Genomic DNA, 17,654 nt, shown 5'->3' on the forward strand with positions numbered 1-17,654 from the left:
CGTCCTTACTGCACGTTTTGTCATCGTCCTGGTCATCTTATTGATAAATGCTATAAGAAACATGGGTATCCAAACAGCATGAAGCCGAATCCAAGATCAGATAAGCCTTTCTCTCCGGTTTCTGCAAATGTGGCAGTTTCTGATAATCTTCAGAACATTGAGACTTCTTCACCTGAACTATCTGCGTCTCAGATCCAACAGTTGGTATCTTTTCTCAGCAGTAAGCTCCAACCTCATAGTTCTCATCCTGGACCAGAAGTTCACTCTGTCTCAGCTTCCATCCCTTCTTCTTCTTCCACTTGCTCAATATCCGGTACATTTTATCCTTCTATCCTTTGTTCTTTTACCGGTATTGATAGGCCATATGTCTGCTCTAGTAACACTTCCATTACTCCTTTAAATGCTTGGGTGATTGATTCTGGAGCCACTAACCATATATGTCATCAAAAATCATCTTTTATCTCTTTCAAACCTCTTCCTGATACTACTGTTACATTACCTACTGGAGTTCTGGTTAGCATTGTCGGCATAGGAGATATAGAACTGGGTAGTGATTTACTTCTTACTGATGTTCTTTATATCCCTCAGTTCAAATTCAACCTCCTTAGTGTCAGTTGTCTAACCAAGCGTCTTCATTGTAGAGTATGGTTTGATGAGTTTTCTTGTGGTATTCAGGAGCCTACTCAGGGATTAATGATTGGAATGGGTAGAGAAGTGGCAAATCTTTACTTTTTGGACATCGAGTCTTTATTAATAAAAGGTACTTTACCTTCTCTTGTCGTTGCTTCTGTTTCAAGTCCAGATATTTGGCACAAAAGATTAGGTCATCCTTCTATTTCGAAACTGCAATGTATGCAAAATGTTCTTGACATTCCTAAAAATCAAATAAAAACAGATTCTCATTGCAAAGTTTGTCACTTGTCAAAACAAAAACACCTTCCCTTTGTCTCTCATAACAACCTGAGTTCTTCACCTTTCGAATTACTTCACATAGACACATGGGGTCCTTTTTCTGTTCCTACTAATGAAGGATTTCGTTATTTCCTTACTATAGTAGATGATTGTTCTAGAGCAACATGGGTTTATTTGCTTAGGTCTAAGTCTGATGTCTTGAAAGTGTTTCCTGACTTCATAACCATGGTAGAAAAACAGTTTGATAGAAAGGTTAAGGGGGTTAGATCCGATAATGCACCAGAACTCAATTTCACTTCTTTCTATCAATCAAAAGGAATCATTCCCTACCACTCTTGTCCTGAAACCCCTCAGCAAAATTCTGTTGTTGAGCGCAAGCATCAACACATCTTAAACGTTGCTCGATCCCTTCTTTTTCAATCCCATGTCCCTCTTCCTTACTGGGGTGACTGTATTCTCACTGCAGTTCATCTCATTAATCGTCTTCCTGCTCCAATTCTTGAAAACAAAAGCCCTTTTGAAGTTTTAACAAAGAAAATTCCTGACTATTCTCAGCTCAAAGTTTTTGGTTGTCTTTGTTATTCTTCTACTTCACCTAAGGGCAGACATAAATTTGATCCTAGAGCTCGTGCTTGTATTCTTTTAGGCTATCCCTCTGGTATAAAAGGATACAAACTTTTAGATCTTGAGACTAACTCTATTCATATTTCAAGACACGTTGTTTTTCATGAAGAGCTTTTTCCGTTGGTTGGAACTGATCTTTCTTTTGATGTTTCTAGTCTTTTTCCTGATCAAGTTCCAAGTTCTCCTGTGTCACATATTGCTCCTGATAATGAGACTTCTTCTCATTCATCACTTCCGGATCATTTGCCCACTGCAAATCTTCCTAAAGATGTTTCTGAACCTTCTGTTCAGACATCACACAGGAGAACAAAACAGCCTGCTTATCTTCAGGATTACTATTGCAATACAATAGGATCCTCAACCATTCATGAAATTTCTTCTTTTCTTTCTTATGGTCAAGTTTCTCCTCATTACCTTTCTTTTTTAGTTGCTATTGATAAAGTAAAAGAACCCTCAACCTATGCTGAGGCAAAGCAACTTCTGGTCTGGGATGATCCTATGGATGAGGAGATTACTGCTTTGGAGGCTACTGACACTTGGACTATCTGCACTCTTCCTCCGGATAAAACTCCAATTGGGTGTAAATGGGTTTTCAAGGTCAAGTTTAACGCAGATGGTACTATTGAGAGGTACAAAGCTCGTCTAGTTGCTAAGGGTTACACACAGCAAGAAGGGATTGATTATCATGACACATTCTCTCTTGTTGTCAAGCTTACAACAGTCAAACTCATTCTTGCTATCTCGGCTATCTACAATTTTTCCCTTCATCAGCTAGACATCTCAAATGCTTTCCTCAATGGTGATCTTGAAGAGGAAATCTACATGAAGTTACCACCTGGATATGCATCTCGTAAGGGGGACAAACTGCCTGAAAATGCAGTTTGTAAACTTCAGAAATCGCTGTACGGTCTTAAACAAGCCTCTCGTCAGTGGTTTCTCAAATTTTCCACAACTCTCACATCTTTGGGATTCATTCAGACGCATTCTGATCATACCTGCTTTCTGAAATCCACTGGTGATCTCTTTCTCTGTGTTATTGTCTACGTTGATGACATTGTTATTTCTAGTAACAATGATTCTGCAGTGGCGCTTCTCAAGTCTCAGTTGAAGTCATTCTTTAAACTACGTGATCTTGGTCCTATGAAATACTTTTTAGACCTTGAAATTGCGCGTTCTACTGAGGGTATTCATGTTTGCCAGAGAAAGTATGCGTTGGATCTTTTGGATGAAACAGGATTACTTGGATGCAAACCGTCAAGCATACCTATGGATCCTTCTTTGAAGTTATCAAGTGAAAAAGGTGGAGAATTTGTTGATGCTGAAGCCTATCGTCGACTTGTTGGGCGTCTTATGTACTTGCAGATTACTCGACCTGATATCACATTTGCAGTGAATAAACTCAGTCAGTTCTCATCTGCTCCTCGAGGAAGTCATCTCAAAGCTGTTCTCAAAGTTCTGCATTATATTAAAGGCACAGTTGGTCAGGGACTGTTCTATTCTTCTAAGGCAGAGATGCAAGTGCAAGCTTTCGCAGATTCTGATTGGGGGTCTTGTCAAGACACAAGACGTTCTACCTCTGGTTTTTGTATCTTCCTTGGCACATCTCTTATTGCCTGGAGATCCAAGAAGCAACAGGTCGTCTCTAAGAGCTCTGCTGAAGCAGAGTATCGTAGTCTTTCTCTCATCACAGACGATCTGGTATGGCTTAGTAACTTCTTCATTGAGCTGCGATTGCCATTAGTTAAACCTACCCTATTGTTCTGTGATAACATGGCTGCCATACATATTTCTCATAACTCTGTTTTTCACGAACGTACGAAGAATGTTGAGATGGATTGTTATAGTGTTCGTGAAAGACTTGTGGCTGGACTGTTCAAGCTTCTACATGTCCGCACTGATCTTCAGTTGGCTGACCCTTTTACTAAACCGCTCTACCCTGCACCTTTTCTGAGGTTAATTGGCAAGATGGGTCTACGTAATATCTTTGTCCCATCTTGAGGGGGACTATTATGGTCTATATAGTCTTTTGTATAGCGGTACATATAAACCGAAGTAGATTGATTTATGTTAGTCGGTTTAGCCGGTCAGATCATGTATATAAACAGAGTCATGTACATTCAAATTAATTAATGAGAATACAGATACTTTACTCATAGAAAACAGCAAGAGGTTGGGTTAAAAAAGCTTTGTTAAATGCCGTCACTACGATGTCGTATTCAAGACAGCGCGTCATAGCCGTACGCGCTTTGAAGACGCGAGTATATATAAGTAGATAGCAGTGACAATAACACTTGCGAAGCTTCTTCTTCTTCTCCTTTAGTAAATTGCAGTGAGGTGTTAAAAGACGCATTTTCTCGGATCTGAGATCTTAGATCCCAAACACCATTGTTCGTCCTCTAACATATTGATCCAAGAGGTAGATTCATTTCTCCTTCTTCTTCCTTTTAAATCCTATCGGTCTCCGCTCGTCTCGCGTTAATTCATTTTGATGGATCTATCGTTAATCTTATTTGTTTATATTCAAATTCGTTGTGTCTAAAAATGGAGAATGAACGCATCTAATTTTGTGGTGGAATCTGATGGATTTCAAGGTTATGTGTTGTTTGGTGGATCTGTTCCTGCGTTGATAATTGTATCGGATCTCGAATTAGCTTAGATTCACTATTCGATTTCTGTGTGCTTTTGTAGATTGAGCTTGCTAGTAATGGCGAGAAGGCAAGTAGGTTCAACACGGCGTGTAGGGGATGGTGGAAGCTTCCCTTTTGCTGGAGCTTTGCACTCCAAGTCTAGATCTTCTCCGCTACTATCTATTTGCCTTGTTCTTGTGGTATACTTCTCTTAATGCTTCATTCAAGTTCTTAAATGGAATCGTATACATTTTTCTAAATCTAAATATCAATTCTTGTTCATCATTTGTCGATTTCCAGGGGGCTTGCCTACTCATAGGTTACGCTTACAGTGGTCCAGGTATGTGTATGATCAATTAAGTCTTTTTTTTTGCATTACGTACACCTCTCAGCTAGTGATTTTTCTCATTTTTTATTTAATACAGGAATCTTTAAAAGTATCAAAGAAGTCAGCAAGGTTACAGGTAACCCTTGTTCTCATTTTTATTACATTTGCTTCGACATGTTCTAAATGCCTTAGCGATCTTATCAGCTTTCTGAACCTGTGAACTCTGTTTTGTTATAAAATTCGCAGGTGATTATTCTTGCACAGCAGAAGTCCAACGAGCCGTTTCTGTTCTGAAGAAGGCTTACGGAGATGGGATGCGCAAGGTCTTGCACGTGGGCCCTGAGACGTGCTCTGTGGTTTCCACTCTCTTGAAAGAAGATGAGACTGAAGCATGGGGTGTCGAACCCTATGACATCGAGGATGCTGATTCTCACTGCAAGAGTCTTGTCAGCAAAGGCCTTGTACGTGTCGCTGATATCAAGTTCCCTCTGCCTTACCGCCCAAAATCCTTCTCTCTTGTTATCGTCTCAGATGCTCTGGATTATCTCTCTCCCAAGTACCTGAACAAGACCGTTCCTGAACTCGCCAGGGTTGCTTCAGATGGTGTAGTTCTTTTTGCAGGTAATGTTGCCTCAAACTTGATTGAAAATAACAAATGTTTTCATTCTGAGCTTTGGTTTCTAACTCTTTTGAACTTCAATTGTTCTAGGTCTCCCTGGTCAGCAGAGAGCTAAAGTTGCTGAATTGTCCAAGTTCGGTCGTCCCGTAAGTTTACTTTATCATGTTCTCCTTACTCGTTAGTTTATAAGTACTATTAGCATAGTTCAATTACATTGACTTTGAAAGTTGCATTCAACAAGTATACAAACTTTATACCGGCACTATTTTTTCCTACTACAGGCTAAAATGCGTAGCGCATCGTGGTGGAACCGTTTCTTCGTCCAGACATCCTTAGAAGAAAACGAAGCACCAAGCAAGAAGTTTGAACAGGCTGTATCCAAAGGATCATACAAACCAGCCTGCCAAGTCTTCCACCTTAAGCCACTACATTAACAAGCCACCACCAATCCCCCTACTGTTCCACACTAAAGCATATTCACACGTAGAGCCACTCGCGAAACAAGAACAACAAAAAATAGCGTAAGCGATATTCTCCTTGTATTTTGTAACAAGTCAGTTTTTTTCTTTTTTGTCATGTTGTATCCATCAACACAGTTTTTTTCTTATTGAGTTTAAATCAATCATTATTACCAATAATCCCCACATGAACACTTGCCATCTTTAAAGCAATGGAACCTAAGGTTATCCCTTACAATGATCTCTCTATCCGCAACCTCAGACATGAACTTGATCGCATTGTGACAATCCCCACATATCCTCAGATTCTTCTTCACAACTATCTCCTCTCCATGTCCTGTCGACATCAACCCGAACGCCACGGCTAGCTTCTCGCTGTGATGTCCTAACCTCATCTCTTCTTCTCCTTCTCCCGCCTCATCCACCTTCACCATTGCCCATTTCTTATCCATCACATACCCAAGCTCCTTCATCTTCTTCATCATCTCCTCTAGGTACTCACACACTTCACGTATCATTGGGTGAGACCAATCTTCCGCCACAAATACATGCTCCTTCTTCTTCACTTCTATCCAACTGCATCCTGGCTTCTTCCTTATCCTTTTCGACCTCATTAATTTCCTCACCGCCGCCATCTCTTCCCATCTTCCTGCATCCGTATACATGTTTGCTAGCATCACATACGGCGTGTCAGCGTTAGGTTTCATTGCCATAAGCTCCTTAGCTGCTCTCTCCGCAAGAGCTATGTTTTTGTGTTTTCTACAAGCGTTGAGCAACGCGGCCCAAGCAACAGGGCCTGCCTTAAACGGCATCGAGTCTATGAATCTCTCCGCCTCTTCTAGCTTCCCTGCTCTTCCCAAAAGATCAATCATGCAAGAATAGTGCTCAGCCTCTGGCTCGATCTTGAACCTCTCCTTCATGGTGTTGAAGTAGTTCTGACCCTCAGCGACTTTACCAGAGTGTACACAAGCTGAAAGAACGGCTACAAAGGTTATATTGTTAGGCGCAATACCCGAGTCCAGCATCCGTTGGTACAAGAGCAAAGCCTCTGTTACACGACCGTGCTGTGCATAGCCTTTGATCATACAGTTGTACGTTACAGCATTAAGCTCTGGCATACGATCAAACACTCGCCTCGCGTCTTGAAGGTTCCCGTTCTCGTAATACATGGAGATCAACGAGTTGTTCACAGAGATTCTATTCGAAGGAATGTGCGACTTGATCGCCAAGCCATGTATCTGTTTACCTTGAGAAGTGGAGCAGAGATTCGAGCAAGCGCTTGTGACACAGACAAAACTGCAGTCGTCAGGTCTATGTCCAATACGCTGCATCTGTCTGAAACTCCTCACAGCTTCTTCAGCGAGTTCCTCGTTCATTGAATACCCTGAGATCATCGTGTTCCAGATAACTAAATCCGGCGACAGAATCTCTTGGAACACCTTCTCTGCATCAGACATACCGTTACGACCTCCACATTTCGAGTAGAAATCGATCAAACCACTTCCCACGTGTGAGTTTTGGTGAAATCCAGCCTTGATTAGCTTACCGTGGAACTGACGTCCACCGATCAGATCATTCAAGCTCGTGAGAGCATTCAAAACGCTTGCCAATGTATACATATCGATCTTGAACCCTTTCAAGATCATTTCTCTATACAAAGCTAAAGCCTTTGCTCCTTCCTTGTGCTGCCCGTAAGCCACAATCATCGAGTTCCATGAAACTTCATCTCTTAACTCACCCATCCCGTAAAACACAGACACCGCCTCTCTCAAAAGCCCTCCTTTACTGTAATACGAGACGAAAGCATTGTTCACAGAAGAGTAAGAATCAAAACCTCCCGACACAGCGAAACAATGAAGCTGCATTATCAACTCAACGCGGTCACAACAAGCTGCTATCAACCCTGATAACGTAAACCCATCAACCTCAAAACCCAGCTCTCTCATCCTCTTGAACAAGATCATCGCGGAGACAGTTTCTCTAGCATCAGCGTACCCGGAGATGAGGGTGTTGTAAGAGACCGTGTCTGCTTGAGGAATTTCGTCGAACAACTGCCGTGCGATGTGGATTTTCGAGTCTTTCGCGTAGGCTTTGACGATTACGTTGTAAGAGAAGACATTGGGTTGTTCCGTGCAGTCGAATGCGGCACGTGCGGAGGAGAGGCGTCCACATTTGGAGTAGAGGTTTACGAAGTGGTTTGAGAGGTAAGTGGAAGAAGCTACGAGGGATTTCACGTAGCGAGCGTGAAGGGTTTTCCCTGTGAAGAGATCTCTCTCCGCAACGCATTTCAGAAGAAGGTCTCGAAAAGATTTGAATGTCCATTGTGTCTGGTTCATCTAGTGATTACAAAGTGAATCCCAGATATTGTATGTCTCCTCTGTTCCTTGCATTTGCAGGTTCTGTGTTTTTTTCCGAAGAAGTCAGCTAAATAAGTCAAAGTTTAGTTTCGTCTCTTATTTTCGGAATTGATTTGGGCTTGATCTTTTTTTAAAGCCCATTTATATGTTTTCTGGACTCAATACCGGTATTGATTGGTAGAGTAATAATTTATGTATAACATCAAACAAGTAATAAAATAAGGATATAATCCTTAGATAAAGTGTTCTCGTAGGCGAAAATAATCGGTCAATAAAAAACTATATTTTTGCTATGTTATCTTCTCTATTTGTTTTTACAAAATGATCCTTTAACTTTTTACTTAAACAATTATAACTAAAAATATTTTTTTTGTGAAATATATTATTTATATAAATATAATTATATTTTTTATTTACATAATAGTTTGGAAAAAAATATTTAGTGTAAAGAATATCATAATTTTATAAAATACTAAAATAAATTGGGATGGTTTTCAACTTTCACAAATAAAAAGTATTATTTGTAAACTTAGAAAAAGAAAGAAAATAGAAAAATACATCGCAGACAAATCCATCTCTATTATGAAATTCCTCTATTTTAGAGAAAAAAATTAGAGGAATACATTGGAGATGGTCTAAGGCATGGCCGATGTAAATGATCGACATTGAGATTTCAGTTTTTCTGATTCTTACTATTCTAATGTTTCAATATAAGTTGAATATTCCCTTTGTTTTATAATATAATGGTTTAAAAGTATTTTTTTTGTTTCATTATATACATTATTTTTATATTTCAGTGTAACTTTATATTTATTGGAATTGTGTGGCCAATTAAATTATGTAAATTACTGTGTAATTAACTAAATTTATATATATTAAATGAAAGTTTTCTAAAGTAATAACTTTTAAATATTACAAATTTTAATTAAGACTGATTACATTTTAAATCATATAGAGTAATCTATAAACTAACTCCATATAAATATGAGGACAAAATTGTAAGGTGGTCTCACCTTGAGTTTCTCTAATTCTATGCATTCCTAATTGGAAGGAGATAATCAACATTTAATATTATGTTACTCTCACTATATTAGAAATGGTTGAACCGTAAACCAATTAAAAATGGTGTAAGTAATACATAAAGATGTATTTTTAGTTATCACAAAAATAGAATCAATTGACAACAACTTAATTATGTTCAGCGTAGGACAACAAAGAAGAGTTTCTATACCTTTTAATATTATAATATCTCACTATATTCGTAGTTATATCAGTTTTCTCTAGCACAAATACTCACTTCATTTTTGGAGTTTAAGATTTTCTATGTGATGATATTAATAGTTTGATCCCAAAAAAAAAGAAACGGTTGAACTGTACATTATAATTGGAGAAAGAAAACAAACAAAAATTAAACCGAAGACTTTTAAGGTATATGAAACAAAAATTAGAAATAACAATTCTCTGCAATTAAAGAATAAGGTAATAAAATTGTAAATATACAAAATAAAACAAAAAATATACACAAAAAGAAAAATTTAGTAAAATAAAATCATAATATAATTTCCATAATTGATAGTTTCCAGTTACACTAAAAAATCTAAATTTACAACATACACAGTTTTATTTACATCTTTAAACCTATTATCTAATTAAAATGATTCTAAAAAGTGCCAGCATGAAGAGTTAGAAAATATACGACAAAATATAATACATAACGTTAAAAATACATTATCACTGATCACTAAAAAATCATGTTAGTAGTAATAAAAATGAAATGACAACACATTTATTAAAACCATAGAACGGCACACAATAAGGTGTTATTAAATATACAAACTACAAATTAAATATTCTCAACGCAAACACACATAAAAATTAGACATCATATTTGGATATATTTAAATAAATAATTTTAAATATATTATATTCTTGATAATTTTAAATTACTCAAAAAGAAACTAAATTATTAAAAAATTAATATACTAATAAAACTAAAGCAATATTTTGTAACGTCAAAATAATAAATGAATAAAAAATATATTATGTTAATAAAATAGATTTTAGATTTTAAAGACTTCTAATTCATGTAATATTACAAAACTCAAATTTGTTTATTACAATCATATTTTACCATTCGATATATTAAAATAATATTCTAGATCGATATTCAATTGTCATTTTCAACTATTACACGTAAAAAAATATTATTAAGTACGTTTTTTAAAGGGGGTTTTATATTTTAAGTAGGTTATTGGAGTATTTTTTCTTTTCGTGAATTTATTCGAGATGAGATTCCGATCTTTTAAACTAAGATAATTTATATTCTATACATAATTATATATTTTTTACATAACTCTAAAATCTCGGACTTGATTCTTCATATTTTATTAGTTAATTGTGTTACATATAATAGTAATACTTACTTCAAATTAAAAATATTTTAAAAAATCAAATTTAAAAATTAGTTATATAAAATTTAATATATAAAAATTCACATAAAAATAAAAAGGATAAGTGTAACAAATTTAAATATATTATATGGGCGTAGCGTAAAGAGAGGATCTAGTTATGATAGAAATAGTATATGATGTATAATTTTTCATTTCTCAACAATATAAATATATTTATTTTTATAATATATAAGTACATAAAGTTTTTTAATTGAAAATAATGAATAATTTTTAATTCTATATGTATATTAAATTATATTTAAAATGTGAAATAATTAAAATTAAAAAATTTTAACTGTAAAATTTATTATTTAAAAAAACTGTAAATTTGATTTTTGGATATAAATATAAAATCTTATATTATTAAATAAAATAATCAAACTATATATAATTATTGTTAATTTTTATATCTATTAAATGTAAATTCTCTACCAAAAACTCTATATAAAACCATTGAACAAACTACAAAGAGCATTCGAAGAACAGTTATCTTCTAAATGTTTTTTTTTAAAATATCTTTTAATAATTGTTTATGAATAATAAACAACATAATACTTAAATAAGGCGTTGCCAACTTGCCACAATCATCATATGGTGGTGGATTCTACTAAAGGGCATTTAGAATGCTAAGTACGTAGCAAATAGTATTAAACCATAAATTTTTGAAAACTCAAAAGAATGATATGCTATATTTTATTATATTTATATATGTACTAAATTATTATATTGTTAATATTCATCTGATGCTAAATTTAAAAAAAAAAATCCTAATAGCATCATCTTCAATAAAACTTAAAGTTTAAACTTTATCTTCATAGTAACAACTAACAAGGAATACAAAAGATACATTGATAATTTTACCCAAAAAAAAAGATACATTGATAACTTTTTTGATGGCATTGCCATTCAATGGATAAACTATCTACCGCAGATTTTCTTCAAATGTACACACACGTAAAGACAACTAGCCTTTGACCGGGCGGGTGTAACTTTTTTATATAAATAAATAATTTATATTCATTCTAATACTATAGATATATAATATTTACTATATTACATATATGTTTTATATGGCATGTCTACGCATAACATTCCGTGAAGACATGTCATATAAAACGAATCATAATATTATGTAGGAAATTAGAATCATAATGTTATGGTTAAGTAATGGTTTTGTAAATGTGTCTAATAATTATTATAAACAAAGATAGGTAAACAGCGTGTATTGCGTGGTTTATAATTGGTTTAATATTTTATGGTTTAGTAATCACGCATACGTTAATATTGGTTTATAAAAAAAGAAAAAAGTTGTGTTTAGTGCCAATAGTATTCACATGTAAATATTGAAAAGAATTAAAGAGTATTTTCTATTTGTAATCATGTTTTAATAGTTTAGATAAATGAGAAAAAGCTTGGATGGATCAGAACTTGCATCACGCATACATACACCATTCTAATCTGTTATTGTTAAAATTATATACCAAAAAGCTATAATGGAATTCTAGCACTGTATGATAAACATGGACTATTCTATTTATTGTTATTTAATTACGAGCTAGAAACACATAAATTCAGATTTATATGTTTTTGTGAATTAACATGAGGACATTCCAAATCTACGAAAAACCCGTACTAATCTCAAAGAGATGCAGCACATATGAATGTTGATCATATGAAACTAATGTATCAATACTATTAAAAAAAAAGAAGTCTTAAAAAATCTATTTACACAAAGTTACTACACCTATTTATTTTTTAGTCCAACCTATTATATACAACTAAATATTATTAATTATCTCCTATTATATAGCACCCAAATAGTATCATTTAATATTTAAATAAATCTCACCCACTTTAATAAGATCATGATTACATATATAAAATGTTTCAAATGGTTATTTTTCTTAAATCAACTTCTTTCAATTTAACATATATACATTTGATAAATGGCACCGAAATTTCAATATGTAAGGGTCATTATCATATATACCATCCTCCTCCATTAGATCAAAATTTTATTACGAGATCAATTTTTGAAATATAAATGAGCAATGTCCTATTAAACAGTATTGATCAAATCTCAAGAGTATTTTTTACCCAAAATTTTATAAAACGAATCAATAAATTTTGCTAGGTCTGGGTTTTTGGACCTAATTAGGTATTTAGAAAAAAGTTATTTTGGTTCGGATCGGTTTTTTCGGATCTGGATGGTTCCGGTTTCATAATTCAAATACCTATAAATATCTGTTATTTTTTGTACAGAACGGGTATGGATCTGTTCAGATATTTATGACTCAAATAAAACTCGATAAACATAAAAAATACTCGAAACACGAAAAATATCCAAAAAAACTAAACTAATACCCAAAAATCTAAAAAATACTCAAAAGACCTAAAATTGTACCCGGAATCTAACCCGAGGAACCTAAGAATACCCAAAATTGTATTTGAATACCCAAAAATATATTTTTAAAATTTGAATTTCTACTCAAAATCCCAAACTATAATCGGAAATTCAAACCAAAAACTCAAAAATATATGTATATCAAAAACATATCCCAAATACACAAATATATCTAATATACACAAACATTTTGGGTATTTTGGCTCCCAAACGGGTTTCGGGTAGGTTTCACACGCGAACAGAGACCCGTATTTTCAAAAATATATGTATTTTTCTCTGGACCCGATGTGAACCAATATGTTCGAATTGATTTTGGTTTGGTTTTGCGGGATCCATGTAAAATACCCATGCATAAGAGAAAATTACATAAGATTTATACATCATTCTAAATAAAGTAATTCATGAATTATATATATTTTTTAAATTAACTTTTTTATATAATTCTACTTTGTAACATAATAATGTAAAACAATCACAAAATACTAATTTATATCAAAATTTGTTATAACAAAAAAACCCGTGCTTTCAAGCGCGGATCAAAATCTAGTGTGTCTTTATAACTCTCCAACTAAGTAAATAAAATAAAATCCCTAAACTAAATAAAATTCGATGATTATCCTCCAACCATACGTATCTTTTTGTAAGTAAAAGAAGAGTTTTCGTTAAGGTCCCTCAACAACTAGCTCTCGAAGCTAGAGTGTTAGGATCTGTTTGATCTTTGAATGAAGCTTTTGATGACAAAAAAAAAAAAAAAGAAGAGTTTTCGTTGCAGATATGGATGAAATCTCATAATATTAACAACTTTTTTGTTCTTTAAATTGTTTCATTTTCTATGTGCCAGAACAGTAATAATGAATATTCGCATCATTTAGTTATTTGACGAATCAAACTTAGAAACGAACTACGACCCCTGAAAATCTGGACATCCATCGGCTATAGATATTGGTTTCAACTTTCAAGATCTTTCACCTTATTTTCTTTGTTATGCTATATATATTTAGCTTGATTATTATAGTCTATTATCATACATTATATGTGACATGCGTTGAGCAAATTCCCTTTCTGTCGGTTTTTATGGTTTACGTTTTCTTCGGCTTATCAATTATTTAAGGTAGCCAATTTAAAGGTCTTGCTAGTATCTGTTTCCAGCAACTAATTTAGATACGGATTTTATAAATAAAAAAAATAAATTATTTAGATACGAATATCCCTAATTACATTTGCATATTTGTGAGTTCTGAAAAACTTAATTAACATTAATATATTGATTGTGCCATAATCATTTTCACATATTAACCTCTACCCTAGATTTTTATTAATACATTTTTGAAGGTATGAAAAAATCAGTTCAAAACGTTTTTTAACCGTAATTATCATTAACATTTCCGCCAAAAAACCATAATATACATACACATTCCAGACAACTCGCCAAATACGAGGTGAAAACCCCTCAACACATCATCGTGACATTCGATCTACAAATATATTTGGTCGCTAATCCGGTGTCATGTCAGATTGTCAGGTATGGGCTGTGACGGAAAACGCGTTTTATTGGACCAAATGTAAAACTTACTAAATACTAGTCTAATTTTTACCATTTTATCCGGTGTCATTTTTACCGTTTTTATTAGCGCGTGTATTATTTTCTACTCTTAATTTTATGGCATTTTAGTCTACTTCTTCCATTTTTAATAGGCCATTCTATAAATCTAAAAATGTAATATTTGATGTCTTTTGCAATTTGAACGTTATACAGAAAGATATTTAAAGATATGTTTAGATTCAAAATCACACGTTTAGATTCAAAAAGATATGTTCAGACTTGTATAACATAAGCAAAATGTCAGTTTATATAATAATTCATATAACTAAAACAAGAAATGAAGAAACTTTGAATATTCTTTAGGACCAAATCTTGAATATTTAACTTCATAAAGACAATAAATGATAGCTGATAAATTATTAGATTAGTCAAGTAAAAAACGGAAGTTGTCTCTCACATGGCGAGACAATTTTTCAAAGAGAAAACAATATATATACCTCCCACATACCTCAAGCATCTACATTCCACATTTCACTCTTCACCACCAAACTAAACCCTAATTCATCATTTCTCTTTTTTTTTTTGAACTGATTCTTGATTCATCATTTCTCTTTAACAACCAATTTCTTATATATCTTCATTGTTCATCTCTCATTCAACCAAAAATTCTTTTTGTAGTTTTAAAATGAAACAGCTGTCGACAAAAGTGACAAGCAATGCTCATGGACAAGACTCATCTTACTTCTTGGGATGGGAAGAATACGAGAAGAACCCATATGACGAAATCAAGAACCCTAATGGGATTATTCAAATGGGTCTTGCTGAAAATCAGGTAAATATATAAGTTTGGTTTTTCGACCAATGGAAAATATTAATTAGTCTATCTTTTCTGGTACTTAATATGATATTCTTTATATGCAGCTATGTTTTGATCTCATAGAGACATGGTTAGCTAAGAATCCAGACGCAGCCGGACTCAAGAAGGACGGCCAATCTATTTTCAAAGAGCTTGCTCTCTTCCAAGATTATCATGGCCTACCCGAATTCAAGAAAGTAAGCAATTAAAAACAATTTCTCCTTCATAGTTCAAGACGCAAGTAAAACTAATGGGGTCTACCTGTCCATATAGGCTTTGGCAGAGTTTATGGAGGAAATAAGAGGGAATAGAGTAACATTTGACCCACGGAAGATTGTTCTAGCTGCTGGTTCAACCTCTGCCAACGAAACTCTCATGTTTTGTCTCGCAGAACCTGGAGAAGCTTTCCTTTTACCCACTCCTTACTATCCAGGGTAATTTCTACACCATTATTTGACATGTAGTTTACTTGTCTCCCAAGAAACCTTAGTTGACGTTTGATTCCTTTATGTGTACAGATTCGATAGGGATTTGAAATGGAGAACCGGAGCAGAGATCGTACCGATTCATTGCTCGAGCTCTAATGGGTTCCAAATCACTGAGTCAGCTCTTCAACAAGCTTATCAACAAGCTCAAAAGCTTGATCTTAACGTCAAAGGGATTCTTGTTACCAACCCATCTAACCCACTTGGCACGATGTTGACCAGAAGAGAACTAAACCTTCTCGTTGACTTCATTACCTCCAAAAACATTCATCTCATAAGCGACGAGATCTATTCAGGTACCGTTTTTGGGTTTGAACAATTCGTTAGCGTCATGGATGTCTTAAAAGACAAGAAACTCGAGAACACGGAAGTCTCCAAAAGAGTTCATGTCGTTTACAGTCTTTCCAAAGATCTCGGTTTACCCGGTTTTCGCGTTGGAGCAATTTACTCCAACGACGAAATGGTTGTTTCGGCCGCGACGAAAATGTCGAGTTTCGGTCTCGTTTCTTCCCAAACACAATACCTTCTCTCTGCATTGCTTTCAGACAAGAAGTTCACAGGTACATACCTCAACGAAAACAAGAAAAGACTCAAGATTCGTCAAAGGCAACTCGTGTCCGGTCTTGAAGCCGCAGGAGTTACTTGTCTTAAAAGCAACGCTGGTTTGTTTTGTTGGGTCGACATGAGGCATCTCTTGGACACAAACACGTTCGAAGCAGAGCTTGAGCTTTGGAAGAAGATTGTGTACGAGGTGAAACTGAATATTTCACCCGGTTCATCGTGCCATTGTACTGAACCGGGTTGGTTTAGGGTTTGTTTCGCCAATATGAGTGAAGAGACACTCGATTTGGCGATGAAAAGGCTCAAAGAATACGTAGAGTCAACCGATAGTAACAGATTGATTTCAAAAAGCAGTCATGAAAGGATCAAGAGTTTGAGGAAGAGGACTGTCTCTAACTGGGTTTTCCGGGTTTCATGGACCGACCGTGTACCTGATGAACGATGAAATTAATTCTTCGTCCCAAGTTTGAGACACAGCAAATTTTCACATTTATATAAATAATCCGTTTTTTAATATTTTGGAAAATGTCCCAACATTTTCCAAAATATTTATATCACTATATTTGTGTTTTCATATAACTATGTTTTATTAATTATTCATATTTGTACTGTTGCAATTTTTTTTGTTTGGGTGGAGTGTTACTAGATAAGTGCACTCTGTCCAAATTTTGATTTGCAATAGCTATCATATAAAAATATATCATCTTGTAATGTCAATGAAAACTGCATGTGTTCCATACAAATGTAAGAGTTAATTTTATCCGTAAATCTGTACATCTCATAAAGTTTGACAATTCTTTTGCAGTATATAAAAATATTAGCCATGGATACACACGCAGCTTTCACTGAAAGTTTTTTTTTTAGCTTTCACTGAAAGTTAATGAATGTTGAAAAAGTTTCATGTTTACAGATTTACGAAAATATTCAAATTTTGATTTGCAATGAAAATATATACTATCTAAATATCCAAAAATATTTGAGTTTTTGAATGAACAAAAAATCTGGTACAAAAGTTATCTCTCTCCAAAATAATTTATATATATTATTTACATTAGTCCGAGCTAAGTAAAAGATTGATTTCAATTGCAATATTCAGCACCGTAATTTCTCATCTCTTCAATAAACATGTGTTTCAAGAAAAAAAAAAGAGAAAACAAATGGGTTTTCTCATCTGGTGAAAATGTCGACAAAAAGAAAATCGGATTTCCCTCAGATAGTGCTCAATATTCAAAACACATAGTTCTTAGGCTTCATTCGGATATTTCTCTAATACAATTCTTATCATATATCGGGTTTTGAGTCGAATACGGATTCATATTTCAGGTTCAATTATAAATGCACATGCATATGCTATAATGTGGGCAAGATTGCAGGTATATTACATTATGAGCCATGTCATATGATGCAACGATTGTTAGAAATCTGAGTAC

At 34.2% G+C, this 17,654-nt stretch overlaps 3 protein-coding genes across 4 annotated transcripts; 2 read left to right on the forward strand and 1 right to left on the reverse strand.

Moving 5' to 3' along the window:
- The first annotated feature begins 3,733 nt into the window (after positions 1 to 3,733).
- Positions 3,734 to 5,754, forward strand: LOC103873032 (probable pectin methylesterase CGR2). 2 transcript variants are annotated; one of them, XM_009151460.2, is made up of 7 exons: positions 3,734 to 3,952; positions 4,225 to 4,363; positions 4,464 to 4,503; positions 4,589 to 4,627; positions 4,738 to 5,112; positions 5,201 to 5,256; positions 5,392 to 5,754. In XM_009151460.2, exons 2-7 carry the CDS (start codon positions 4,241 to 4,243, stop codon positions 5,542 to 5,544), a joined length of 786 nt encoding a protein of 261 aa, XP_009149708.1. In that variant the 5' UTR covers positions 3,734 to 3,952; positions 4,225 to 4,240; the 3' UTR covers positions 5,545 to 5,754. The 2 variants fall into 2 exon arrangements, with proteins under 2 accessions (XP_009149708.1, XP_033128847.1); XM_033272956.1 differs by having other exon boundaries at positions 3,830 to 3,957; positions 4,221 to 4,363.
- LOC103873030 (pentatricopeptide repeat-containing protein At3g49710) lies at positions 5,694 to 8,385 on the reverse strand. The gene has a single exon (XM_009151459.3). The coding sequence runs from the start codon at positions 7,902 to 7,904 to the stop codon at positions 5,739 to 5,741; it is 2,166 nt and encodes a 721-aa protein (XP_009149707.1). The 5' UTR covers positions 7,905 to 8,385; the 3' UTR covers positions 5,694 to 5,738.
- Positions 8,386 to 10,277: 1,892 nt separating this feature from the next.
- On the forward strand, positions 10,278 to 17,054 carry LOC103873033 (1-aminocyclopropane-1-carboxylate synthase 9-like). The gene is made up of 4 exons (XM_009151461.3): positions 10,278 to 15,154; positions 15,244 to 15,375; positions 15,452 to 15,612; positions 15,697 to 17,054. The coding sequence occupies exons 1-4, from the start codon at positions 15,008 to 15,010 to the stop codon at positions 16,667 to 16,669; spliced, it is 1,413 nt and encodes a 470-aa protein (XP_009149709.1). The 5' UTR covers positions 10,278 to 15,007; the 3' UTR covers positions 16,670 to 17,054.
- The last annotated feature ends 600 nt before the right edge of the window (positions 17,055 to 17,654 follow it).

The sequence above is a fragment of the Brassica rapa genome, chromosome A06 (assembly GCF_000309985.2).
Source record: "Brassica rapa cultivar Chiifu-401-42 chromosome A06, CAAS_Brap_v3.01, whole genome shotgun sequence".
NCBI classification, from domain to species: Eukaryota; Viridiplantae; Streptophyta; class Magnoliopsida; order Brassicales; family Brassicaceae; genus Brassica; species Brassica rapa.